Source organism: Sorex fumeus, unplaced genomic scaffold, assembly GCF_029834395.1.
Source record: "Sorex fumeus unplaced genomic scaffold, SorFum_2.1 ptg000002l, whole genome shotgun sequence".
In the NCBI taxonomy this organism is placed as follows: Eukaryota; Metazoa; Chordata; class Mammalia; order Eulipotyphla; family Soricidae; genus Sorex; species Sorex fumeus.
In genome coordinates this window covers 31,442,780-31,470,196 of record NW_026606059.1, presented here as the reverse complement: position 1 = coordinate 31,470,196, position 27,417 = coordinate 31,442,780, and the positions used below count along the sequence as shown (strand labels likewise).

Sequence of the window (27,417 nt, the reverse complement as noted above, 5' to 3'; positions counted from 1 at the left end):
AAAGTTTCCTGCAAAAAAAAACAACTAAACATAAAAATTCTATTAGATCTAGTTATCTCACGTGTTTGATATTTACCCCCAAATAGATAAAGAGTAATTTAAATGAGATATATGCATTCTCAGTCTATTGCAGATTTTGTACAATGGCCAAGAATAGGAAATAATCTAATTGGTCATTGATTGATGAATGGAAAAAGAGAATGTGGTATATATATATATATATATATATATATATATATATATATATACAACAGAATACTGTTCAACTATATGAAAAGAGAAATCCTGTCACTAGTAATAACATGAGTGTTTCTAGAAAGCATTATGTTTAGTGAATTAAGTCAGATGGAGAAAGTCAGCACATATAATTTTATTTATATGTGATAAATAGAAAAACATATGAACAAAAATTAACTTTTGGGGGGTCTCCAAAGTAGTTCTCAGGGGTTCTGGGAGAAACTCCTGAAAATACTCAGCTAAGTGGGTCAAATGGTTCCATAGAAGAGGTGTACAATAACGTGGTGGCTCTTGTGGGCCATAACCAATGATGCTTGAGGATCATTCAGAGCTGGGGATCAAATTCAGTTCCCTGTATATTCCAGGCATGCATCCCTAAATGGGAGCTATTTCCTTGGCTCCCCAAACCAACTTTTAATAAGACCAATTAGTAGTCACTAAGGGAAGAGAGATAAATCAGACGAGGGGACAAATTTATGATGAAAGTCAGATGAACCCTCAATGATGAGTTTAATGTAATGTATACACATGCTGCTTTTCAATGATGTATGTTATGATACAATGTTACTTCAGTGGAAAAATATATGTAAATGCTATCTTTAAATGACTTTCAAAGCTGATCTATATAAGTCATAACATTTAAAAAAATTACTCTGAATTACCTAAGATACCTTTTTGGTCATTAATTAAATAGATTTCCATTGGGTAATGTAGATTATAGGATATTTTAAACAATTTACTCATTTGTTATTTATCAAGTGTCCACCAGGGCAAAGTACTTAGACAAAGATGAATCATCTGCTTACTGTTCCTTTTATTCAATTTTTAACTTTAAAGCTAGAAGCAAATTAAATATCAAGAAAAGGTGGGTGGCATAAATTTACATGTGTAGCTGCATATGGTCACTAAAATTATGAGTGGTGTGTTATGTGCTGAATCAGAACACAATCTATATTAATAGGTCCTTTCTTACCTTGAGAAAAGAAGTGCAGATTTATAAGATCTAGCTTTATGATATTGTCTTCCCTAAGAAGCAAGTGAATCTCTATGTCAATATCCAAGCTTCCTGCATTGCAAAACTATCTGAGCAGGTCAAGAACAGTGAAAGTTTTAGTAAAATTGAAGTAGTTATAAACTATCAACATCTTCAAGTTAAAAGAGGCAAGCCCCAGATTTTTTTTTTAAACCTCACCTGGGACATCTACTCATTTATTTACTTTTCCCTGTCCCTGGAAAGTAAGGGAAATTTTTTTTTTTTGCCAAAACCTATTATTTATACAAATCTTCTGAGTTCTAAGTTTATAAAGATAAAAATAGGACTGTGGAGATTGTACAGATCAGGAATAGCCCCTGAGAACCACTGGGTGTGCCCCCCCAAAACAACCAAAAAATAAAACACCAAAAAACATGGAAACAAAATAAAGTTTTCAAAATATTTAAACATCTTAAATTATATTTATAAAATCTAGCTGCAATATATTGCTTTTGCAGATCAATAAGAGGACAGACTTATTAAACATAATCAAGAGTAAATCACTTATTTCCACTCAAGATAAGAGCAGTCTCTGACATTTATCTTTCAGCGTTCTAAAATTTTAATGCTGATACATCTGTTTGCTGTTTCTTAGTGAATTATTATGCCTCCCTTTACAAAGCTAATGTTTTCTCAGGAGGTTCAATACAACAAATATGCTAAACTGGTTATGTTATTTATCATTTATTATTAAATGACATATTACTATTGACATAAAGAACTTTTCAGTAAGAAAATTGTTGAAACAATTCTAAAACAATAACATCTAGTATTGTCTGTCTATTTGATATATAATGGTGTCTAGGTATTTGCTAGTGTTTTCACCAAATTAAGAAATTAGAAAGCTTTCAGTGTGAGGTTGTATGGAACTACTCTGGCTGATTTTCTTTATTTGATAAATAAAGTCTTAAACTACTTAGTTTTCTTTTCAGAAAGAAAATCCTCAAGTGTCCTAAATAGAGCTATATTTTGAATTTGGCTATATTTATTTCTTTATATCAGTGATTTCCTCCGCCCCTCTTGGAGAGCCTGGCACGCTACTGAGAGTATCTAGCCCGCACGGCAAAGCCTGGCAAGCTACCCGTGATGTATTCGATGTGCCAAACACAGTAACAAGTCTCACGATGGAGACGTTACTGGGTCCGCTCGAGAAAATCGATAACAACGGGAGGACCGTGACCGTGACCGTGATCAGTGATTTCCAAAAAGGCCTGGTTTAGAGTGACTTGTAAGCTTTAAGAAATAAGCTGCACTAGAATTTCTTCTCTCTCTCTTTTTTTTTGCATTAGAACTTTTATGTATACATTATCAGTCCACCTTAAAAACTCACTTAACTGACTCGCAAACAGTGTCAGGATTAGGAATTATTAATTTCACTAACTATCTGAAAACCAGCAATTTAGGCTAATACAATTTGAAAATCCGTGACTTTTAGTGCTATTTCTGAATAGAATAAACTTGGAAGAGAACATACACAAACATGGCTGATCCATACTTTCTTTTTCCTTAGTATTTGTGCTGAAAATTGTTCACTTAACATTTATTTCTACTGGCTGCTTGGATCTTGAGTACTGTAAGGGCTTAGAAATGGAAAATTTGCACTGGATTTTCTTGCATCTAGAGTTCTGGGTACCCGAGCGATAGCACAGCGGGTAGGGCGTCTGCCTTGCACATAGCCAACATGGCCGACCCGAGTTCGATTCCTCTGCCCCTCTCAGAGAGCCCGGCAAGCTACCGAGAGTATTCGATATGCCAGACACAGTAACAACAAAGTCTCCAATGGAGACGTTACTGGGCCCGCTCGAGAAAATCGACGATCAACGGGAGGACCTTTACTTACTTAAACAAGTAATAATAAGGCAGAGGCTGTCTCCTTCGTTGCTGTTCTGGTCATGTTCTGGTTAGAACCATGACTGCTCAGAGAGAGGCAGCTCAGCACTCCAGTGTTTACTCACCTGCTCCACAGTGTGAAAGGCAATTACGGTAACAATAGTGGAGCAGGAATGGTATAGCTGCAACTTCCGTGAAAGAGAAGTAAATACCTATTTCATTCAAGTCATTGTGTTTTGGCATTTGTGTGATTTGAACTGTGTCCCCTTTCAAATTCATCTGTTGACATTTGAACGCCCTCCCTGCACCTCATAATGAGAGTACTTTTAGATATAATTAAGATGAGGTCACTAAGATATATCCTGATTCAGTATGACTGATGTCCTTATAAAAAGGAGGAAATAAGGTCTAGGAAGACAGCTCAAATTGCTAATGCATGTGCTTTCCACATGGTACCTGAAGCACCACCAGGATCAACCTATGAGCAATTTGTTGGCAATAACCCTGAGCCCTTCTTCTGTGACCCAAATACCACCCAACCCTCTACCCTTTCCCACAAAGGAGATTAGTTCAATATAGGAAGATAAAAAGTTCTGGAAATAAATGGTATTGATGGTTGCACAACAATGTAAAAATACTTAATATCACTAATTATTTATTTTTAGTGGTTAATATCACTAAGTATTTATTTTTGTTCAGGTATATTCAAAAAAAGGAGAGATGATTAGAATACAAAAACACACACATAGGAAAGACTCTAGGAAGAGATAAAAAGAGAGAAGACTTCTGGTTGTGGCCCTCAGGAGGAATCCATCCTGCTGACTCCTTGATTTCAGAGTTTGAGTTTTTCAATATTCTGAAACAGTGACTTTCTGTTTTTAAGCCAGTGTGTGGAACCTTGTTAGCATAGGTCTAGCCCTTGATCACAGGATCTTCATTCAGTAACAGACTGTATCTTCCTACAGGCTTTTAAGAGCCCAACCTGAAAATTTAGGTAATTATGAAGTGGCAGGTCTAGTTCCGTTTTCTTTGTTGACTAGTTGACTGGAAACCAGCAGATTAGTGAGGGAAAAAAGTGCAATGGAGTCCCCTTAATGATTTATGTAATGGTTATGTTTTTCTTAGTTCTTTTTAGAGTATTATTCTTTAGATTATTGTTCTTATCCGATTATATGCTTTCTTTATAATAGTGATTAAAATTATTAAGAACCAAGTAATGTCATCATTAGTACAAAATGACCTCCTGAAGCTTTTAGGGTGGGGGAACTGGTTTCAAACTGTAAAATGCCATTGTCTACTTTTACATATTTTAAAATGATAGAATTTTTATAGTGAATGAGTCATATCAGCTGTCACTTCATGAGAGGGAGTGATCACCTAGGGATCAGACACATGGGGTCACATTATTCCTGCTTTAAAAATGACTTTAACTCTATATTATGCTAAGTTGTACAGAGTAAATGATAATCTTTTGAAAATACCCCAGGTTATAATAAAAAAAATCCATTTAAAATGATCTCTACCTACTGGTCCCATGGGAGGACCAAAAATGAATAATTTCAAATGATTGTTCTTCTCAAGGATAACTGATTTAAAAGTCATTTTAAAGATTCTATTCTTGAGATATAATATGTGATATTTTATTCTAGACTAATTCTACATAACCTATACTTAGTGGCAGGAAATAGTGACTTGTTAAAATAACTGGTTTATATTTTTTATTGAATAATAGTTTATGAAGCAAGTAGGCTGTTATCTGGCACCTATAGATATAATTGTCAAGCTCTTTTCTGTCAGAAATTCAGAGAATTAAAGCATGCCCTTTATCACTATAGCAATGACAAAAATGTGTTCAAGGAACAATAGTTTCATGCACAGCTGTGACTCTGTTCTAGAAGCAAGGATAAAACACCTTTCTGCAAAAAGCACAAAATATTTAAATAAGGCTGTAACTATTTTTCTAGCAGGACAAAATTTGTGTATATAAGGGAATGATTGGCACTGCTGCCACCTAGCACCCCGTGGCCGCAGGCTTTCAGAGATACTAGGGCCCTAACCATTGACCCATAGAATCACAGTCAGCTCAGGCTTTGTTCTATCAGGGATATTTGTGCCAGTTATAATAGATCAAGAGTTTGATAAGCCATTGGGGTAATTGAGATTAGTCACTTTCAATCATGCTCAAGGAGTATTGCTGATTTGAGCATTGAATCTTCTAGCCTAGGTTGTCTGAGTATCTCTGAGAGATGCCCTCAGTCCCCTGAAGACTATATAGAAAGATCTCCACCTTTCTCCAATGCAGTCTCCCTACCAAATCTAAAGGAACCTTTCTTGTTGAGCATCACCATAATACTTGACACAATTTATATTTCCTCTCTGAAAAGTCTTTTCTTTCTCTGTTGACTCCTGTGATTATGTTCTGCTTGCTCTATTATTACCATGCCAACTATTCCTTTTGAAACACAGATCATTCAAATATTCAAATCTGTTTGAATTTGTCTACTTAGTCACTCAAGTCAGAAGACTTGTAGTTATCATTCTTGACCTCTTTAACCTACATCCAACTGAATAAACCTACATCCAATTGAATACACAGTCCAAGTAATTTTGCCTCTGAACAATTTCTTAAAATATTCTCCTGATCATACCTCCCTGGTAACCTATGGCCTCACTTGCTCTTATCTGGACTATTGTCAGAGTCTCTTTTACTGACCCTTCACCCTAGTTACATGGGGCTTCTTTGCTAACATTCTCTGATGGTCTGACAAGACACACAGGATAAGGTCTGAGTTTCTAATATTGTGTATTGGATTTCCTCTATCTGGCTTTCCCTAGCCTCTGTAGCATCTTTTCTTTCTACTCTCAAATTCACACATTGCATAGTAATAACATTGGCAATTATCAGTTCAGTACACATATGCCAAGTGTCCTTTTCCCTTTTCTACAATTGTTCCTGCTGCCTACAAAACCTTGAGTCATGCTATGCTTAGCTGACACAGTTCATGCAGAACTCTATTTCTATCTCTGACTTCCTATTCCTATTCCTTCTATTACCAAGTTGCTCTTTTTACCTCGCACAGAAAAACTTCTGTGGTTTCACAGATCACGGTTTTAATGGTGAAATAATATGTTAATGTAGTTGTTCTCCCTTATAATATTAACAAGATTTCTTGGATGCAACACAGTTATATTGGTTTTCCCAGTGGAAAAATAAATAGTACCTGAAACACTTTTAGAGTCACTCATTAAATAACCCAAGCACAACCATCATTCAGTTCAATTTAGTGCAAACGAATCAAGCAAGTGAAAAGAATGGCTTACTTGTACTGAATGTTGGTTTCCTGTAAGAAGGCTAACAGGGTCCGGGAACCACTTTGGGCAATATGAACATCAGTAACAGTTCCCTCTGATACATAGGAGATACTGCTGGGCTGCCACAGGTCCACCTATAGTGCAGGAACCAACCTATAATTTATATTCAATGTAGGTAGGGAAAGATCCATGTCACAATGTTAAGCACATTTTCTTGCTCACATGTTATAACAGCGAACACATTTTTCAATTAGACTCAATGCCTGAAAATCATGACAAAATTCTTATGTTACTTTCAACTTGGTGTTTAGACTATATTATACACATATAGAATCTGATTAGAGGGCCCTAGATCCCACAGGAGTTAAAGACACTTGACTTATTTGAGGCTGACTGAAGTTTGATCTCGACATCATATATGATCCCTGAGGATAGCTAGGAGTGACCCCTAAGCACAGAGCCTGCGATAAGCCCTGAGCATTGCCAGGCATGGCTCCTCACACGACCCCCAAAAGAATCTTATTAGAATTTATGAGTAATAGTTTAATAACCAATTAAGGCCACAAGGTTAAATGAGATAAAAAACATTATAACCACTTTGATATATTTAAAATTATTTATCACACAAATACTTGAAGAATAAAAGAAAAATGCAAGAGATAAATGACCTTTCTCCCACTATACAAGCTAATTGTGATAGAGTAACAACATTTGGCAATTTTAAAAGGTTACCAAATGTTTAACAATAACTTTATCACATGTTGAATTTAAAATTTTTTGAAAGGGCCATATCCTTTCCTCTCAGGGCTTAATCTGGCTATGTGCTCAGAAATCACTTCTGGCAGTCTCAGAGAACCATTTGGGTTACAGGGATGGAATACGGGTTAGCCATGTGCAAGGCAAGCACCCTACTCACTATACTATTGCTCTGCCTTGCCCTGAAGTTGAACTTTAAACGACTACCAGTAGCTACCAAGTTTAACAAAAATTTAAACTCCATGTGCCTTCATCTTTCTCAACACACACCTTTTACAAGTTCTTTCTCAACCATCATGTCTTATCAGAGGAGGACTTGTCAATGAGCATCGGTCTTGTGCTCTAGTTCTTGAGCACCTTGGACTTCTTTTGTTATTATTTTCTCTTTTACAATAATAAAAATTTCATTTGCACAAAATATTTGTGCATTTGGTTACCAACTCATCCTAATTGCCTAGAATGTTGCCATGTGAGTATTAGCAACACAATCTTCATTTGTTGTATGAGGGTAGATCCTATATAGTACATGGACATTCACTACATACTGATCACATGTTTTTCAGGAAAGCAGCAGCCATGACTGGTTTACTGTAGTGTCTCCAGAGGTGCCTCTATCATATTCCATATGTTGTTAGGAGCCTCACATTCATGGAAAGAAATATGGAACTCAGATGAGAGGGAGGGGAGCCCTACCCTCTCCATAAACCAGGAACCACACTTTCAGTTAGAAGCAGTTTGTCTTTACAGTAATGGTTCTGTGATCTGTTTAGGATTCTTCTCTTCCTACATTTCTAGTCTTGGTGTGTTGCAGGATCTTGATTTTTGCTAAATCCTTATTATCAAAGGCGGGACCGTGATCTGGTGTTGGGGGGATTAACCTGGGAAGGGGGCGTTAATCCGGCATGGGGGGGATTAGCCTCCGAAAGGGGGGTTAAGGAGGGCAGCTGCCAGGACCGAGGCGGGACACACCTTCCCTTTATACAGAGGCGAGTCTAGGGGAGAGCTAACACTGCGGGGAGGGTGCCTCCTTTATACAGGCCGACCCATTTCGATCCCCTGCACCCTGGTCCCCTGAACACCGCCAGCAGCGATCCCTGAGTGCAGCCAGGAGTAAGCCCTGCGCACCCACTGCTGGTGTGTCTGTCCCACACACAAAAAGAAAAATAAAAATTAGAATGTATAAAAAAAAATCCTTATATCAAAAGGTCTAGTTATCTTAGTCACTTAAGTATTAGTGTCTTTTTTTCTGTCAGAAAACTTCAGATGACCAAAAGTGAAGTGGTCTAGCAAACCCCCGACAAAAAAGTCCCAATTTCAAAGGCCTGATGGGCTGAGAAGCTCCTTGCTAAGTTAATCAGGGGTGCTCAGCAGGCTTGAGATGCCCCACCATCACTTCATTTTTCATCACAAATTGTTCCTAGAATTAGCCTAGGCAATCCTGGCTTATTAATTTGGCCCAGAAAGACATACTTTCTATATCTTAGCCACCCAAATTTCTAGAACTGGCTTTTCTAGAACTGGCTATAATATTCCTTTTCCAGGATAAGCTTAAATTATTTCATGTGAATTTTATTATCTTTATATGATTGGCTTAGGAAATTTTATAGTTGATCTAAATTGTATTGGATTATTTCTCATTCTTTATATGTGATTGGCTTGGAATATTTTATACATAATTCACTTTCTCCCCCACATCAGGTACTTGTCTTCTGCTTGCCCCCTCTAAGGACAAAATAATCCATAGAAAGCAGAAGTTTGTCTCTTGAAGCAGTCCAGAATTATGCTATAAAAAGTGTCTCCTAAGAATACAGAAAAGTGGCTGGTTATAAAGTCAATACACAAAAATTGGTTGCATGCCTATATACAAATACTGAATCAAAGGAGAAAGAGATCGAAGAGTATATCCAATTTAAAATGTGCTCAAATCATCAAGTCCCTAGGAATCAACTTAAAGAGATGAGAGACCAATACCAACATATTTCAAAGCACTCAAGAATGAAATTGAAGATTATAGGAAATGGATTCCATGCTCATGGGTTGGAAGAATCAACACTGTCAAAATAACCATCTTACTTAAACTACTATATAGATTCAATGCAATCCCTATACAAATTCAAAGAACATTTTTCTTTTTTTTTCACTTTGTATGATTTTATTTATTGAATCACCGTGAGAGCAGTTAAAAAGCTTTTGGGTCTAAGTCTCGGTCATACAATGAAACACTTGTACCTTCACCAGTGCCCATTCTCCACTACCCAAAACCCCAGTATACCCCCATCCCACACCCTCCTATCCTATCTATGGGGCAGATGATTTCCACATTACTCTCCCTCTACTTTGATCACATTCAATATTTTGACACCAGACCCACCATTATTATTTGAGATTTTACCCCAACACTCAGATCTGCTGAAAAGGCAACAGTAGACAATTTGTGTTCTATTGCTGGTTATGAATAACATATGATGTCGCGTGGCTGCAGTAGGGCCATGTGGTTTTGAAATTCTGAAATTTTAATACTTAAATCTGGAGGAATTTCTGCCAAAAGCCACTGGGTTTCTAGATCTGCTCCTGAGTCTCTGGGATCATGGCTGTTGAGCAGCTTGATGAGGAGCCAGAGAGGCCATTCATGGGCGATGGCTTGGGGTCTCGTTGGGGTGGGGAGGACAGGCCCGGCTCCCCCGCCAACAAGTTTCATCACTGCGGGCCCAAGCCTGACTGTCCAATGGCCTCTAGAGAATGACGGCCACCAAGCCGCCAAGATGGAGCAGGCGGAGGGACAACACCCCCCCCCCCCCCCATTCCTCCCTGGGGTGGCTCGGCGACAGTAACATACTGTGGGGTCTGGACGCATTTCTGCCAAAAGCCACTGGGTTTTCAGATTTGTTTCTGAGTCTCTGGGATCATGGCCATTAAGCAGCTTGATCAGGAGCCAGAGAGACTGTTTGTGGGCGATGACTTGGGGTCTCGTTGGGGTGGGGAGGACAAGCTCGGCTCCACCCCCATCCCGTGAGGCCCTGTGTGTCTCGTCACTGGGGGCCCAAATCTGACTATCCAGTGGCCTCTGAAGGATAGCGGCCACTGGGCCGCCAGGGGGAACAGGCCAAGGCACAAAACCTATTCCCACCTGGGTTGGCCCAGCACCGGTAGCCTACTGCAGGGACCGGATGCATTTCTACCTAAAGCTGCTGGGTTCTGAGATTCGTTTCTGAGTCTCTGGGATCATGGCCATTAAGCAGTTCCATCAGGAACCAAAGAGGCCTTGCCTCCAATTATATAGCTGAGCCGGAGGTGGTTTGTGGGTGTGTCTCCCACATACCTAACTTTTGGCCATTTACTTTCTTGGTAAACTTTGCCCCAAGTTTTTGGGGTCTGGCCAAAGGCACAGCAGCAATTTTGGGGTATCTGGAAGTCTGAAGGTGCCATCAGTGATGCACTTGCCTCACAGGTACAGATTGACCTGCTGGCAGCACCATATCACCCAAAGAACATTTTTCAAGGACTTAAAACAGTCAATTATAAAGTTTGTGTGGAACCATAAAGACCATAGCCAAAACCATACTGAAAAACAAGAAAACTGGGAAGCATCTCACTACCTAATTTGAATCTATGCTATAAAACCATAGTAATCAAAGTAGCATGGCACTGAAATAAAGAGAGCCTCTCTGACCAATGGTCAGAATAGAATATCCAAGGATCGACCAATATATTTAATGATGGCTAATTTTGACAAAGGAGCTGAGAGCATGAAGTGAAAGATAGCCTGTTGGGAAAATTGGATAACCACATGCAAAAATGTTAAATCTAGATCCATATTGCACACCTTACACAAAACGCCACTCATAGTGGATCACTGTCACTGTCCTCCCGTTGTTTATAAATTTGCTCAAGCAGGCCCAGTAATGTCTCCATTTTTTTGAGACTTGTTGTTACTGTGTTTGGCATATTGAATACGTCATGGGTAGCTTGCCAGGTTTTGCTGTGTGGGTGAGATACTCTCGGGACCTTACCAGGTTCTCCGAGAGGGGTGGAGGAACTGAACCCGGCTCGGCCAGGCTGGCTGCACGCAAGGCAAATGCCCTAAGACCTTGAAATCAAACCTGAATTTGAAAATTTACATTGAGGAAAATATAGCTAAGTGGGAGAAAATAATCTCACTCAATATATCAGAAAAGTGTTGCTATTATAGGATATATAAAGTATTCACAGAGATCAACAACAACAACAAACAACAATGCCCCATCAAAAAATAGGGACAGGAAAAGAACACTTTTTGGAGGAAGATCAATGGATAACCAATTGGCACATGAGAAAATGCTTATCATAACTTATTATTACAGAAATGCAAATCAAGGCAACAATTAGATGTCATCTTACACCAGTGAGAATGGTACTTATCAAAAATACTGGGAACAATATTAGCTGGTGGGGATGTTGTGCAAAGGAACTTCGATGCACTGCTGGTGGGAATGTTGTCTGGTCCATCCCCAATGGAAGACAGTATGGAGAGTACTCAGTGAACTCAGAATTGAGATCCCAGATGACTCAACAATTCTCTTTTAGGTATCTAGTCACAGGACAGAAAAACACTCATTCAAAAGAACGTACACTCACCATTATTTATTGCAGCACTCAGTACAATAGCTAAGCATCAGAATCAACCCAGATGTTCAATGACTGCTAAGTGGGTCATGAACATGTGGTATGTATACATAAAGGAATACTACACAGCTGTGAGGAATGATGAAATCATGCAATTCATGGCAGTGTGTATGGAACTGGAAGACATCACGTTAACTGAAGTAAGCGTGAAGAAGAAAGATAAACACAGAATGAAATCACTTGTGTGGTACTTAGAATAACTGGATGAGGGAATGAAGTGTTTTAAAGGGAGCGTTTGTGCCCTGATCAACTTTGGCCCCAGTGTATAGTGAGGAGAAGAAAAGAAAGAGTGGAAGGGAGGGGGAGAAGAGACAGATAAGCAACAAGGTTCAGGTAGGGGAAGTCAGGTACAAAGGTGCTGTTACGGAACAGCAGAACCAAATATCCAATCCACAGAGTTAACAATACTGAAGTCAAGAGATCCAAATTTTAACAACCAAACTTAGACGGTGCCTGTCAAGGGGGCAGGCTGGAGGTGGGAGCATATTGGAGGAAACCTGGGACATTGGTGGAGGGAACTTTACACTACTGGTGTCAAAAGAGTATGTGTGCAATCAGTGCTGCAATATAGTATGTTTAAAACTCAGTTACTGGGGCTGGAGCAATAATACAGTGAGTAGGGCAGTTGCCTTGCATGCAGCTGACTGGAGTTCAATCCCCAGCACCCCATATGGTCCCCCAGGCACCGCCAGGAGTAATTCCTGAGTGCAGAACCGTGAGCATACCTGGGTGTGACCCAAAAAGCAAAAAAAAAAAAAAGGACAAAAACAACCCCCTCCAAATCAACTATGAATAATTTGTAAATCATTGCACTTTAATAAAAAAATCTAAAAAAAAAAAGAATACAGATGAGTCTCTCTGGAGGACTCTTCTACGTCAGTCTAGCTAGTGGACCTTGAATAAACTGACTTTACTCTCCCTAAACCATCATGTAAATTCTTTAACCACCCACCCCATGGCTCACACTGAGCAGGATCTGGGTTTGAGCACCTGCTTCTAATCCTTCAAAGATATTTTATGACTTATGGAAATAAATGAGAGAATTATAAATTTGCTTTTCTTCTACTCAACAAGCAGATTGTGCCATAATAATGGTATAATTTAATCTTGAGTAAGATAGAGAAGCATTTATTTGAGAAACAAAGTACCTGTTTTCTTTCAAGGAGCTGACTGCTCCACTAAATTGCAAGGGTAAATTCTGACTCAGCTAACCTATTAGCCCAGCAGTTAAGTCAAACAGAAGCGTGGGGCTGGAAGGGACCCTGAGAGGTCATTGATCCATCTGTCAGCCCTGGGGCAAGGATATATCCAGGACTGAACCAACTGTCCTCAGTAGATGCACTGAACTACATCTTTCAAGTTTCTAAAGAGGAGAGTTGACAGCAACCTAATTCAATTTCTATCTACATTTATCAACACTGTTAAACATTTTTCTGATTTCTTATATTTTCATATTTTAATTGACCTGTTTTTTTAGATAGGAATTACTACATTCTTGCCTTTAGAAGATTAAAAACCTGTTGTTATCTTTGCTTCTACTTATAGGTTAGATATTTTAGATTTCTAATCATTTTGGGAGTTTGGTCTTTAAGCCCATTACTAGGGCAGAATTTTTTTATATTAAGGTATGATGTTATTCCTTAATGCCAGTGGAGATGAGAAAAGTATGCTGTTTTCAGAGGTTAAGGACCATGGAAACCTAAAGTAATATGAATTACACCTGAAAGTGAGTAAACAAGTCCTATTTTCTGAATTACATGATAAAATCGAATCCTCATTCTATAGAAAAAAATACCTGATCATAGGAAAATTCCACGGAAGTAAAATATCCTGAGATACAACTCACAGTTGATTTTCTGGGGAATTAATATCATCAGAAAACAGTGGATCAGAAGGAAGATAGCAGCAACACCAAGTTTTTAAAATCAGACACTACTTTTTGTTGTAATATTAAGAAAAACTAAAATGAATTATTAACATTTTTTCCAGCAATAGTTTTGAGAAAATGTACTTGAATAGGTCACCTGGACATTTTCCACATGCCTGTATCAAGTCAGAAGTGAAAACGACTTATTTAGATAGCACCATCCATTTTATAAGAACGCTAATATTATAAATAAACTCCTTAGATAGAAATTAATTATAGCAACATTTAATGAAGTAAAAGACTCAAATTCATAGAGACGAAATCACATTCCCCAGTGATACACAGTGACAATTGGGTGAACAGTGTATACCTGATGACAGTGTCTTCTGGTACTGGAGGAGGAGGAGGAGGAGGAGGAGGAGGAGGAGGAGGAGGAGGAGGAGGAGGTCTACATTTTGATCTTTCCAGGCTATAATGATTATTTGACCACACAACATTAAGAAACAGGTATTTAAAATTTCTACTTAACCCATTGAGGGCCTGATCATATCTGGATAAGCAATTAGCAGACTGAAACAAAACGCTGGCTGACTTCATTGAAATGAAGCAAACCAGCAACAATGCTTTTAGGATAGCCCTAAGGCTGTTTGCCAACCAACCTAGGTCTTGAGCAAACAGCCATCTGGTGTTTCAAGGGAAGATGGTCATTTAGGAGCTTCTGCCCTTTGAGGCCTGTAGTTTGTTCCCATTTGTTTATGGCCTCATTTGATTTCAGAGGTTTAAATAAAGAACAAGAATTTGGACTTTGGAATCTAATGGTTTGGAGCTAAAATGCTAACTTTGGCAACATTTCCTGTGTAACTGAAGTTTTCAGAACTTTAATTTCAAAATCTGGGCTATGAAGAGACTTAATCAGTCATAGTCTTTGTAATATTGATTTGAATAACAGAACACATAGCAGAGATTTTTGCCACAGAGTAAAAACTCAAAAATGTATCAGCTATTTGTTATTATTATTGCTATTTGAAAAGCTGGAAGCAGAAGATATAATTCTATTTTAATATGTTTCTGGATAAGATGAAGTATATGGCTAAATTTCACCTTGTTGGAGAGATTGAAACCTATAGATTTATGTAAGGAAGGGAGACTGCAAAAAATAAATCAGTAATATGAACAAAGCTGCAAACTTTCTTAGCAAAACAGAAGATAGCTGTATTTAAAGTCTCTGGAATGTGGAAGTTAATTCCCTGGATTCTGGAGTCCAAGCCGGCCCCTTTAGTCTCCCCAGGATGAAATCCAGGCTTCCTTTATTTATCATCTATGTGATTTAAGTTTTATCCAATCTAAGTTTTATCCAATTTAATTTAAATCTGTGTGATTTAAGTTTTATCCAATTTAAGTTTTATCCTCCCCACCCCGACCAGGGCTCCGGCAGCCGAAGACCTCCAGAACCAGCCACCACCATGCTGAGACCACTCTCTGCACACATGAAGGAAGGTACCGGCAGAGGAACAAAGCCACGCGGACCCCGGGGCTGAGATCTCCAAGCCTACTACGATCGGGGTTGAGCATCCTCCACCCAGATCCTCCAAATTCCAGTAGGCGGGGGTCACACCCACCAACTGACCCCCTGGCGCCGTGTAATCCCATCAACAGCCAAGACTCAGAGACTATAAAACCCAACTCCCGGAAGCATCTTATCATCTCATTCCTATTTTTGGACAAACTGGCAGGCTACTGAATGTAACCTGCCCACACGGCAGAGTCTGGCAAACTTCCCGTGGCGTACCCAATATGCCAAATACCAGTAACAATGATGGGTCTCATTCTCGTAACTCTGAAAGAGCCTTGAATATGACACTTTTTAAAAAATCTCAGGGCTAGGACGAAGGAGACGTTATTGGGGCCTGCTTGAGGCAATCGACGAATCGAGGAATATTTTTTTCAAGTGCAAAATGAATGTTATAATTACACTTTATCATTATTCAATATTTGACAATAGCACTGTAGCACTGTCCTCCTGTTTTCATCAGTTTGCTTGAGAGGGCCCAGTAACGTCTCCATTGTGAGACTTCTTGTTACTTCGTTTGGCATATCGAGTACCTCACGGGGAGCTTGCCAAGCTTTGCTGTGTGGGAGGGATACTTTCTGTACCTTGCTGGGCTCTCCGGGAGGGGCGGAAGAATCCAACTGGGGTTGGCCCCGAGCAAGGCAAACGCCCTACCTGCTGTGCTAAAGGTCTAAATCGTTCCATGTGGAACCGAAACTATCCATCTCAAGTCAGGGAGGAACTCGTGCTCCTGCTATGCATGCAGAAGCCTCACGTGTGAGCTTGGGCACTGCCTGGTCCCACCCAGAGTTGTCCCAAGCCCTGCTGGGTGAGGCCCAAAAACTTAAAAAATAAATGAATGAGCAAAACCAATTTCTCTGCAAAGAAATCCCAATAGGTTTTGCCACAAAATGCCTGCAGGGAATGAGACAAATGCAAACCCATCCCAGCTGACACTTTACCTAATCAAACAGTAAAGAAATTCCTAAACATGCATACACGCATGGATCACTCTCTGGGAACCAGAAAGCTGAAAGAGAAAACCAGCTCCCCAGAAATTAGTAGATATTCTGTTGTTATTATTATGGAATTATAAAAAATGCTGTGATCAAGAGCAAGAATTTTAGGATTTAGGAAATAGTTTAAAGGGTTATTTTGTCTGCTTTGCATGTGGGAGGCCTCCGTTCAATCCCTGGCATGCATGACCACCTCAGCACTGCTGGGAGTGACCCCAAGCAAAGAACTGCTGGCTCAGAAGAAAACATACAAACAAAAATACCCTTAGCAACAGTCAGACTGGGCTTGAATCCCATTTCAACACGAATAATTGTGTGACTATGATTTTGGGTAGTCCACATTAGCTCTCTGCATTTCTATTTTGTCAGTTATAAAATGCAGTTATGAGTGTTTGTTCACGGTCACGGTCCTCCCCGTTGTTCATTGATTTGCTTGAGCAGGCCCAGTAACGTCTCCATCACGAGACTTGTTGTAACGGTGTTTTGGCATATTGAACATGTCATGGGTAGCTTGCCAGGCAGACTACCAAAAAGTGCTTTAAGTAGTACCCGGTGATTAGAGGCATTTCTTAAATAATTAAAAATTTCAAAAGAATCTTTTTGCAGTAAAAATATGATACATCTTTGCACTAATTTTATGGAGTTTTTGGGTCTTGTGAAGTACACACTTTTCTGATCCAGTCTCTGTAAAAAACAGACCTTTTAGTTGTATTTCATTTGTGTAATTGTTACATTAGCTTCCCAAGGATGCCATAATAATATGATACAAACCAGATGGCTTAAGATAACAGATTTATTCTCTCACAGTTTTGGATGCCAGAGTCCAAAATCCAATATGTGATTTGATGCACATATATTGCAGCTAGCTAAAGCCCCTACATCATGTCACTTAATTACCGTTTTTGATGTGATAATATTTACAATCTACTCCTTTTAGCAAATGTCAGATATCTAATACAGTATTGTTAACTATAATAAAAATACTCTGCATTTTTGACCAGTATCTCCTAACCCCCATATTCTGTCTTGAACAATATCCACGTGTGTGAGTACACATGTGTGTATATACATACATGCGTATCATCTATGTACATTATCTATCTCTCATTCTCATCCATTAATCTGTTGATACATGATTATTTATGCACCTTGGCTACTGCAAACAATGCTGCAGTAAACATGGGAATTTGTATATAATATTTTTAGATACTGTTTTCATTTTCTTTGATTATCCAGAAGTGTGATTGCTACAATATGGGCAGTTCTTTTTATTTTTTTTAAACTCCATATTGTTTTCCATAATAGCTTTATTAATTTTCATTATACCCACATTAGACACACCTTGACTTTTTTCATTATTGTCATATTATCTCTTATCTCTCTTATTTTAGATGACAGCTGTTCTTCTTAGAATTTATGATTTGTGATTTGACTTTTTATTTTGATCATATTTTTAGTACCTACTGCTTGCTTTTTACTATGAATGTGTAAACAGGGCTTATTAGATATCTGAAAAATTCTGAAATGGGAAACACAGGTATAAAAAAAAGAGAAATTCCGAGGCAAGGTAGTGTAGGAAACAGATTATTTCAAATAAAATATAATTAAAGATTGTAACAAGAGTTTTTGAGTTTAAAAAAGACACTCAAGAAATAAGAGCAGAATGCTCTTTAAACGAGTGGAGAATATAAAATAAAAAAATCCAGTGAAATTATTAGAAAAAAATTGAGGAAGCCTTTTTTTTTTTATAAAAATGAACAAAATTATTTAAGATATGGGAAATAGAGAAAATAGAAGAAAAGAACTAACACTAGAGAGTCCAATAACTGATGATAGGAGAGCCATAAAGACATAGTAGAGTAGTAAGAAAGACATCAGATTATTAAGACAAGAGTTTCCTAGGCTGAGAAATATGGATTTCTGATTATTGAATACACAATAAATGAAAATAGAACAACATGTAATTTTATTGTTATAAGTTTTCATAATACTAGAAATAAAGAAAAGATCCTAAAAAACTCTAGACAGTTTATGTTAATGAAAAAATAATCAAGTGATGTTAAACTTAAGCAATATAAAAACTAAATAATTTCAAAACTTTACTGCTATAAGTGCTAGGCAAAATAAAAAGCTGAGTAAAACATCATTAATTTTTCTCTAAAAGTATAGTGGAGAACATAACACACAAATAAAATTTAAAGTTCTAACATGAAAGTTAAAATATTAACTGAAACAAGCAAGCAAACAAATCAACTGGAGAGGTATACATGTGGGCTAAAATGATGGAACCCATGTTCAGAGTTATGGACATCTGTCAAAGTGGCACAGGCATAGGAAAAGGATTTGGGGCCCAAAGTTGAGAGCCAGAACTGAGATTACTATGCATAATGAGAACTTCAGTTAAAGAGTAGAATAAAAATAGTATCCACTGTAGTGAAATTTAAGAAACATTCTAGTAATATGTTGAAAACTTTTCCACACAGAGGAATACACTTTCCAGTTAGACCACTCATAATTTTTCCTTGTAAAATCTTTGTTGAACAAGAGTTCATAACAAATTTAAAAATGTGTGAAGCCACGAGTTTGATCCTTGGACATATGCCACATACTGAGCGCAATCTGGTATTCCTGGTGCCAAGTACACTCCCTTCCCTTGGCACACACACACATGAGCGTGCACACACACAACAAAGAACCCCTATAAATGGAGATTTAAAAAATGGAATTAAAAATAAATATCAAAAAACCTCTGATTTTTGCCAAACACAGTAACAAGTCTCACAATGGAGATGTTACTGGACCCGCTTGAGCAAGTCGATGAACAACAGGAGGACAGTGCTACAGTGCTATCAAAAAAATCTCTGGTACATTACAACCAAGAGTATCTGAGTTTACAGTTACTGTGTGTAATCCCTGACCATTAAAGCAACAACAAACGGAAAAAAGATTATATGCTGACATTTAAAAAATTTAAATAAATGAAATATGCTAAAATAAATGAAAATTATTTTAAAATAAAACATAATATTGAAACAATACTTAATCAAGCAATTCACTATAAGTTGAAGGTGAAATATTCATCACATAACATTCATAGTTTCAAGTTCTTTGTGGTGTATAAAATGATAGCCAGAGATAATTTCTGAAACAGAAAGAAAATCAAGAAATTTTAGAAAATCTGAATATGAGATATTTTGATGTGTTTCTCAATGTGTGTTCATAATGTATGTAAAATATTTGTATTATCAATGTGTGGAGGGAAAACAGGTTCCAAAGGAGGTAAGATATTTGCAAAGGAGAAACAATGAAAGAAAAAAGCATAGAAGGAAAAGAAAATAGCAGCAAAAGGAAATAAATAAAAGGGGATCAAAGAATCTAGAATGCACACGGAAAAATACAAAGGCAACTTCCAAGTGCAGATTGCAAAAGAAATATGGGGAAAAAAAGGCTGGAAATAAAACAATGTAAAAAAATACATACTCCTTTAAAAAAAGATACTGATATTTTTAATAAAGCATTTAGAGCAAAGCCATTTTAAAAAATAAAATACCAGCATATTTGTTACCATAGAAAGCATATCTATATGTGTACATGTCCACAAACATATGTAAGTACACATGTATTTCTATATATACACTGAGAAATATTCAGTTTACTGGGAATATATAAATACAACTCATCTGAATGCATCCAATACAGCAGCATCAAAATATATATGGCAAAAGCTGACAATAACATAAGGACCATGAATTATAAATTCTGTTATATTTCAGTAAGTAAAAGATCAGATTTCCTTCCCAAACGCACACATATTTTTTCTTTTAAAATTGACTCAATACCAGGCTACAAAACACGTTTTAACAAATGACAGAAAACTGATGTCAAACAAATGTTCTCTAATTTCAGTGTAATTAAAATCAGAAATCAATGACAAGATCTAACTATATTTAGAAATTTAGAAACAGATTTTAAGTAAGTTGTGAGTTAAAGAAGACAATGTAATAAAATTAGAATCAAATTAAATATAACATTACAAAGAGATAAATTTATGACCTTACTTGCTCATGTAAAGAAAAAGAAAAAAAAAGAAAGACAAAGAAGAGAACTTAAAGAGACATATGTCTAAGACAAAAAGATAGAAAGGAACAACACATAAAACTATAAAAGAAAAAAGCAGAATATAATGCAAAATATTAGTGAACAAATGTAAAATAAAAATGAAAAAGCAATAATGAGAATCTATAAAATCAAAAGTTGGTATTTGAAACACATTCAAAATAGAAAAACAATGGATAAATCTGAAGAACAAAATGATGAAGATTTAAATACCAGTTAGCAATAACGTTAAGCCGATACATAGAAAAACTTAAATAAAAACTTTTTGTAGGAAAATGCATATTTCAGGTTATCTGAAGAAAAATTAAAAGTCTGAATAGATATGGACAATGAACATAGCTGAATTTGTAGTTAAAATTTTATATTTTTCTGACCCCTTGGGCATACCCAAACTCCCATTATATAAGAAAAGGAACAGCATTCCAGGGGAGCACTAACAAATATGCAGTGCATTATATTAGCCCAGTCTTATTTTATCTTACTCTGAATTAATTTAAAAAATTTAGGCAATGTGATTTACCAAGCTGTCAATAATGAAGTTTTAGACATAGAATACTCGAAGTCCAGTTGTACCATCAGTGTGCCAGTTTTATTTTAATTCTCTCAGAATTTAGAGAAAGAAATGCCCCTAAAATTCATTTTATGAGGCTAATGATTTTAATTTGAAAAATTAGGCAAAGATTGCTCAAGAAAATAATTTTGCATCAACTTATAAATAAATAAAGACCCCAATTAAAAATATATATTATCAAACTAAAGGTACTAAAGTAGTGATTGTTTAATAGAAAAATCTATTAATTTATTTGAATGGTAACAAATCACAAATCATAAATCTGCTGAAGCAAAACAACAAAGAAAAAAAAGACAAATAATCTGTATGAAAGAAACAAAACTCTTATCCACAAATTACTGTCTACAGAGAAGCCAAGAAAATCATTATAACTATAAAAATTGATAGGTTATCAGCATTTAGGAAATAATATTAATGTAAATACAGTTATTTATCACTTAAAGATGGGAATGGGTTCTGAGAAATGAAATTTAACATTATGTGACTTATAGCGTACACAAACTAAGATGGTACAATGGAATACACATCTGGACTGTGTTATAGCATACGACTGACACATACACACACACAAACACACACAAACCTGTATGACAAGTTATTGTATGAATACTGCAGATATTTGTTACTCAAATATTTGTATCTGTGAAAAAATACATTGAAAGTATGTTGTAATTTTTTTTTAAATGTTAAGTCTGTTAACAGGATTTATTATGAATTAAGCTTAAACGATTGGAAGTTGTGTTGGGTGGGTCAGAGAGAGAATGTTGAAGGGGTATGAAGGCACAGGACTTTACTAAAGCCTTCTTTGTTTAATTTTTGGCCCTACTCAGTGTGCTTGGGTTTATTCCAGGCTCTGCCCTCAAGAATCACTCTGTGCAGGGTTCAGGGGACTGGATGGGATGCGGGGGTTAAACCTGATCAGCTTTGTGCAAGGCACACACCCTGCCTGCTTTTCTTCAGTCTTACTGCAGACTTTTAAGCAGTGTATACTTAGGTAACACTAAATTTTCAACAATACTTTCCCTTAATAATAAAAAAACCTTACTTTACTATAATACATAAATATTCTAAAATTGGAATCCTTTGTGTATAGTGTTTACACATTGCAGAGCTGTGCAAAACAAAAAATATATCCTTTCATTATATCCTTAGTCTAGAATATTTTTCTGCTTCTTATCTTTTATACCTTTTGTTAAAAATGATGACAAACACATATTAACCTAGGTCTGTTCCACACAGTGTCAGGATCATTAATATCACTGACATCTATCTCTACATCTTGTCCCACTGGCGGGAATTCAGGGGCAATAACTTGCAAGGAGCTGTCATCTCTTATGGTAACAATGCCTTCTGGAATAGCTCACAAAGGACCTGTCTGAAGGTATTTTTGAGGAGTGTCACTCTTTTCAGAAATACATCCATGGTGTTTTGTTAGGTGGCTGCTTTGAAATGTATTTTTTAAAATCATAGATTTGTTCGTAATGCAATGTGAAGATACCTTTTTGCTAATGAAAACCTTTTGGCGTTTGGCCCATATTTTCAAACTCATTTTTTTTCTTTTGGTCATAGTTGGTGGTGCTTGGGGACTACCCCTGGATCTGAGCTCAGAGATTACTCCCAGTGGTGCTCAACAGACCATTCAGTACAAGGGATCAAACTCAGGCCTCTCTCTTGCAAAACACGAACCTAGCCCACTGAGCTATCCCTCCAGCCCCGTGTTTCCAGATTTTTTCAGGAGCTTGTTGAGACCTGAAAAAACTTCTGCTTTTAAAAATGTGCACTCTAACGGTTTCCTAGCAGCTACAGAATTGTATAATTATCATCACAACCCAGTTTTATAATATTTTTATAATTTTCCCCCAAATACCTCATACTAAATCATAACATTTCTCCACGCTGAACCCTTTGTCACCACTATTTTTTGTCCTTATGGATTTGCATGCTTTGGATATTTCCTATATATGTAAATATATACACATTGCATATGTGCATAATCATTCAGTTTTGTTGTCTTTTATGACTTTTTCCATGGCAAAATATTTTCGAGATTCATCCAGATTGTTACATGTAGTTTTGAGTGTGTGTGTCTGTATACTTAAATGACTGCTTAAGCACACATTCTAATATGAGTTTATCACATTTTGTTTGTCAGCTGATAGACATTTATATTTTTTCCAACTTCTGACTATTATAGATAATGATGCAGACATTGTGCACAACTTTTTGTATAGACATATCTTTTCAGAATCTTTGGGCCTGATGTTAACTCTATGTTTAACATTTTAGCATTTTAATTAATTATTTTTGAGGTTTGAGTCACACCTGGAGGTGTTCCTGAGTCTATTCTCAGATCACTACTAGTGAATTTGGGGGACGATATGGAACATCAGGGAACAAACTTGGGTTGGACACAGGCAAGGCAAGTGTCCCGCTCATTGGACTATCTCTCTTGTCTGTGTTTAACATTTTAAAAAGCTGCCTATATGTTTTCCAATGTTTGTGCACTATTTTACATTCTATCAGCAGTGTTGGAGCTTCCAAGTTTTTCCACAGCTTTGCAACATAACAATGTTGTTTCTAGTAGGTTTTGTTTTGGTTATAGATTATAACTACTTAAGTGGTTCTGAAGAGGTATCTAATACCACTTCAAACTAGAGCAAAAGCTTCTATTAAACATTATTACTATAGATTTATTTTGGGGTTTACTCCCCATCCCAGTTTAATTTTTCTTGCTTCCTAAGCAGTGCATTCTTCTAAAAATTATTTTTCATAAGTCAAAGTCAATTTTCAAGGAATAACCTCCAGGATATCCTCAATGTCATTCTCATTTACAGCTAGGAAAAACTTGTTTGCTTTCTAACCTATAGCTTCTTTCATTTATTTGCTTTTAACAACCTCATTGATAAATCTTCATAAATCTTTTGACATCATGGATTAACCAGTCATCTTCCTCTACTACTCATATATACCTGTGTGACATCACCTCAGATCCAAGCTAGGCATTGATGTGATCATAAATATAATACTTCAGAATTGCATTAATGTCCTTTCTGAATCTGCCTCAGTTGCAGAAACAACCTAAGCAAAGTTGCATTTTGGGTAGTAGGTCTTAAACGGAGCTATAACTCTTTGATTCCTTGATTGGATCAAAGAGGTGGTATTTGGACTAATAAACATGTCCGATATTGTGATAAAAATCACCGATTAAAAGGTAATATCTTGAGCATTAAAAAGGAATATAAGGAACATTATCAATCAGAAAAATCTCGAAAAGCATGCTATTCTCCCAACACTACCTCTCCATTTTATAGCGTGGCAATTCAAGAGGGAATTCTCAAAGAGGAGCTGTTATGTATTGTTTCTGTAAACAGGTGTGCTTGCTGATATGCTTGAAGGCATTGGGATATCGTTGTCAAGAACTAGATGATTTCCTTGGTGAATTATACCAGACATTCAAAATCCTTCCACATTCTTTTAAAATATGGTAAATATATATGTAAAACTTTCCTACAAAACATTAGCAAACTAAGTCAAATATTACATTAGGAGAATATTATGCCATGATCAAATGGGTTATCTCTAAGATATAAGAAATGTTCATTACACACAAATAATTAAAGTAATTCACTACATTAATAGAATAAAAGATAAAAATCATAAGATCATCTCAAAAGATACAGAAAAAATGGTAAAATACAACATTCTTTTGTTTATTTTGGAGGCCACACCCATCTGTGTTTAGATTTTATTCCTGGCTTTGTGCTCAGGCATCACTCCAGATGGGGCTTATGGAACTATATTTTGTGAGAACTGAATCAGAGTTGGCTGCATGCAAAGCAAGCACCCTACCCACTATACTATCTCCCTGGCCCCAGCAACATTCTTTCATGACAAAAACATTCAATAGAGTAATTGGGTATAGACGGAATAGAGTTCAAACCAATACAGGCCATATATTACACATCTACAATTAACATTATACATAGCAGTAAAAGTTGAAAGTTTTTCCTTTAAGATTAGGAATAAGACAAGTTTTCACTGCCTTTAATTAGAAATAGTACTGAAAGACATAGTGAAAACAACCAGGCAAGTAAAAGAACTTACAAGGTATCTAAAGTAGAAAATATAAAGTAATATTATTTTTGCTTGCAGATGATGTCCAACAATGAAAGTCCTAAATTCCCCACCCAAGTCTACTGGAACTACTATATTAATTTAGCAAAGTCGCATAATATAAAATTAACATAAAATCAGTTTTATTCTAATTGTACTAATAATGAAGTACCAGGAAGAGAAATTAGGGGAGAAATTTCATTTACAATTGCATCACAATAATGATGGCAGTAAATAAAACAAGGGGGTATGAGCTAAATGCTGTAAACTATCAGAGCTTCGTGAAAAAATTTAAAGACAACAAAGAAAAACTGCCCTTTGTTCAAGAATAGAGCTAAAATGAAAATCATACAATGCAGTCCTTATCAAAATTCCAATGGCACTTTTTATAGAAATAAAAAAAATATTCTAAAGTTTGGGCTGGAGAAAAACTTTAGAAATTGTCTTTCATGAAGCTGAGCCTAGTTCAATATCTAGCACGGCATATGGTCTACCCCCCACTGCCTGGAGTTGCTGTTGAACAAGAGCCTGGTAGGACCTGAAACTCCATAACCTCCCTGTTTTGTTTTTTTTTTAAGAGGCAGAAACAATAGTATAGAGGCTTGCCTTGCATGCAGCCTATCCTGGTTTCATCATTGGTTTCATAAGGGGCCTTGAAAACTGTCAGGAGTGAGCACCAGTTACAAGCCAGGAGTAGCTCCTGAACATTGCCAGGGATAGTTCAGAAACCAAAACAAAACAAACTTAAAACAAACACACAAAAAAGAAAAAAACCCTGAAAGACAAAAATCTAAAGTTTGAGTGGAATCACAAAATACCCCAAATAGCCGAAGCTCTCTTATGAGCACAACTGAAGATATCGCACCTTCCTCATTTCAAGCTCTTTTAAAATTACAGTAAGTATGATATTGAAATTAAAAAAAAAAAACACACACATAGACCTCAATAGGACAGAACTGAGAATCTAGAAATCAGTCCTTACATATATGATTAACTAGATTTGACAAATGATTCAGGAACATTAAATGGAGATAGTATTAAATTTATTGAGAATAAGTTCTCAATAAATTCTCAATAAATAAATAGGGAAACCTGAATAACCGTATGTTGAATAATTTTGATCTTCTAATTTTTGATTCCTGACAACCACAGGGACAAATAAATTAATTCAAAACTTATTAAAGACTTACACATATGACAAAAGCTCTAAAACTGCTGGACCAAAGTCTAGAGAGAAAAGCTTGTTGCTATGGATCATGGCAGTAAGTTTATGGGTATAATATCAAAAGCACAGCTACAAAAGCAAAAAATGAGCAGTTGGGGGCTGAGGAAATAGCCTGAAGGACTAGACTGCATGTATTGTATGCGGAGGTCATGCATTTAATCTGAGGCACCACAGGGTTGCCTGAGTACCAGTGGACTTTGCCCTGGGGGCCTCCAACACCATCTGGAGCAAGAAATGTGAAGTAGAGCAAGGAAACCCTCTTTTACAAGTGGTTCTGGGAAAACTGGACAGATACATGTGATAAAAATGAACTCTGACTTGTATCTAAGGCCATGCATCAGCATCAGATCAAAATGGATTAAATACCTCAACATCAGACCTGAATCCATAAGGTACATGGAAGAAAACATAGGCAACACCCTCCATGACATTGAAGCATCTTCAAAGATAAAACAACACTGACCAAACAAGTGGAAGGGAAGATTAACAAATGGGACTACATTAAACTAAGAAGTCCCTGTACCTCAAAGGAAACAGTGACCAAGACACAAAGACAGCCCACATAATGGGAAAAATTATTTGCCCAAATACCCATCTGATAGAGGGTTAATATCAAAAGTATACAAGGTACTGGTAGAACTTAACAAGGAAAAAACACCCAACCTCATCAAAATATGAGGAGAAGAAATGTACAAAAACTTCCTCAAAGAAGAAATTCGAATGGCCAAAGGGTACGTTGGGAAAAGATCTACATCACTAATCATCAGGGAGATGCAAATCAAAACAATGAGATGTCATCTCACACCACGGAGACTGGTACACATCCAAATCAACAGGAACAGTTGGTGCTGGTGTGGGTGCAGGGAGAAAGGGACCCTCATTCATTGTTGGTAGAAATGCCAACAGGTCCAGCCAATTTGGAAAACAATATGGTCATCCTCAAAAAACTAGAGATTGACCCCCAAAGCCAAAAAGATCCCCACAAAAATAAAAACCAAATACCTAACCAAGTTACACATACAAATCTCTAAATAAATTGTGTAAACATAAAAATAGCAAGGAGAATAAAAACAACAATAAGTTAAACAAGGATGTTAATCTTACAAGAGAATGTTTCTTTCCTAGGAGAG

At 36.7% G+C, this 27,417-nt stretch overlaps 1 protein-coding gene across 1 annotated transcript in view; it reads right to left on the bottom strand.

The window, feature by feature from the left end:
- CPA6 (carboxypeptidase A6) overlaps positions 1-27,417 on the bottom strand; it is a 287,513-nt gene that overhangs the window by 66,067 nt on the left and 194,029 nt on the right. Inside the window, exon 3 of the mRNA XM_056111478.1 lies at positions 6,422-6,546. Within this exon, the coding sequence (XP_055967453.1) occupies positions 6,422-6,546 (125 nt within the window). The remainder of the gene's footprint in view (positions 1-6,421; positions 6,547-27,417) is intronic.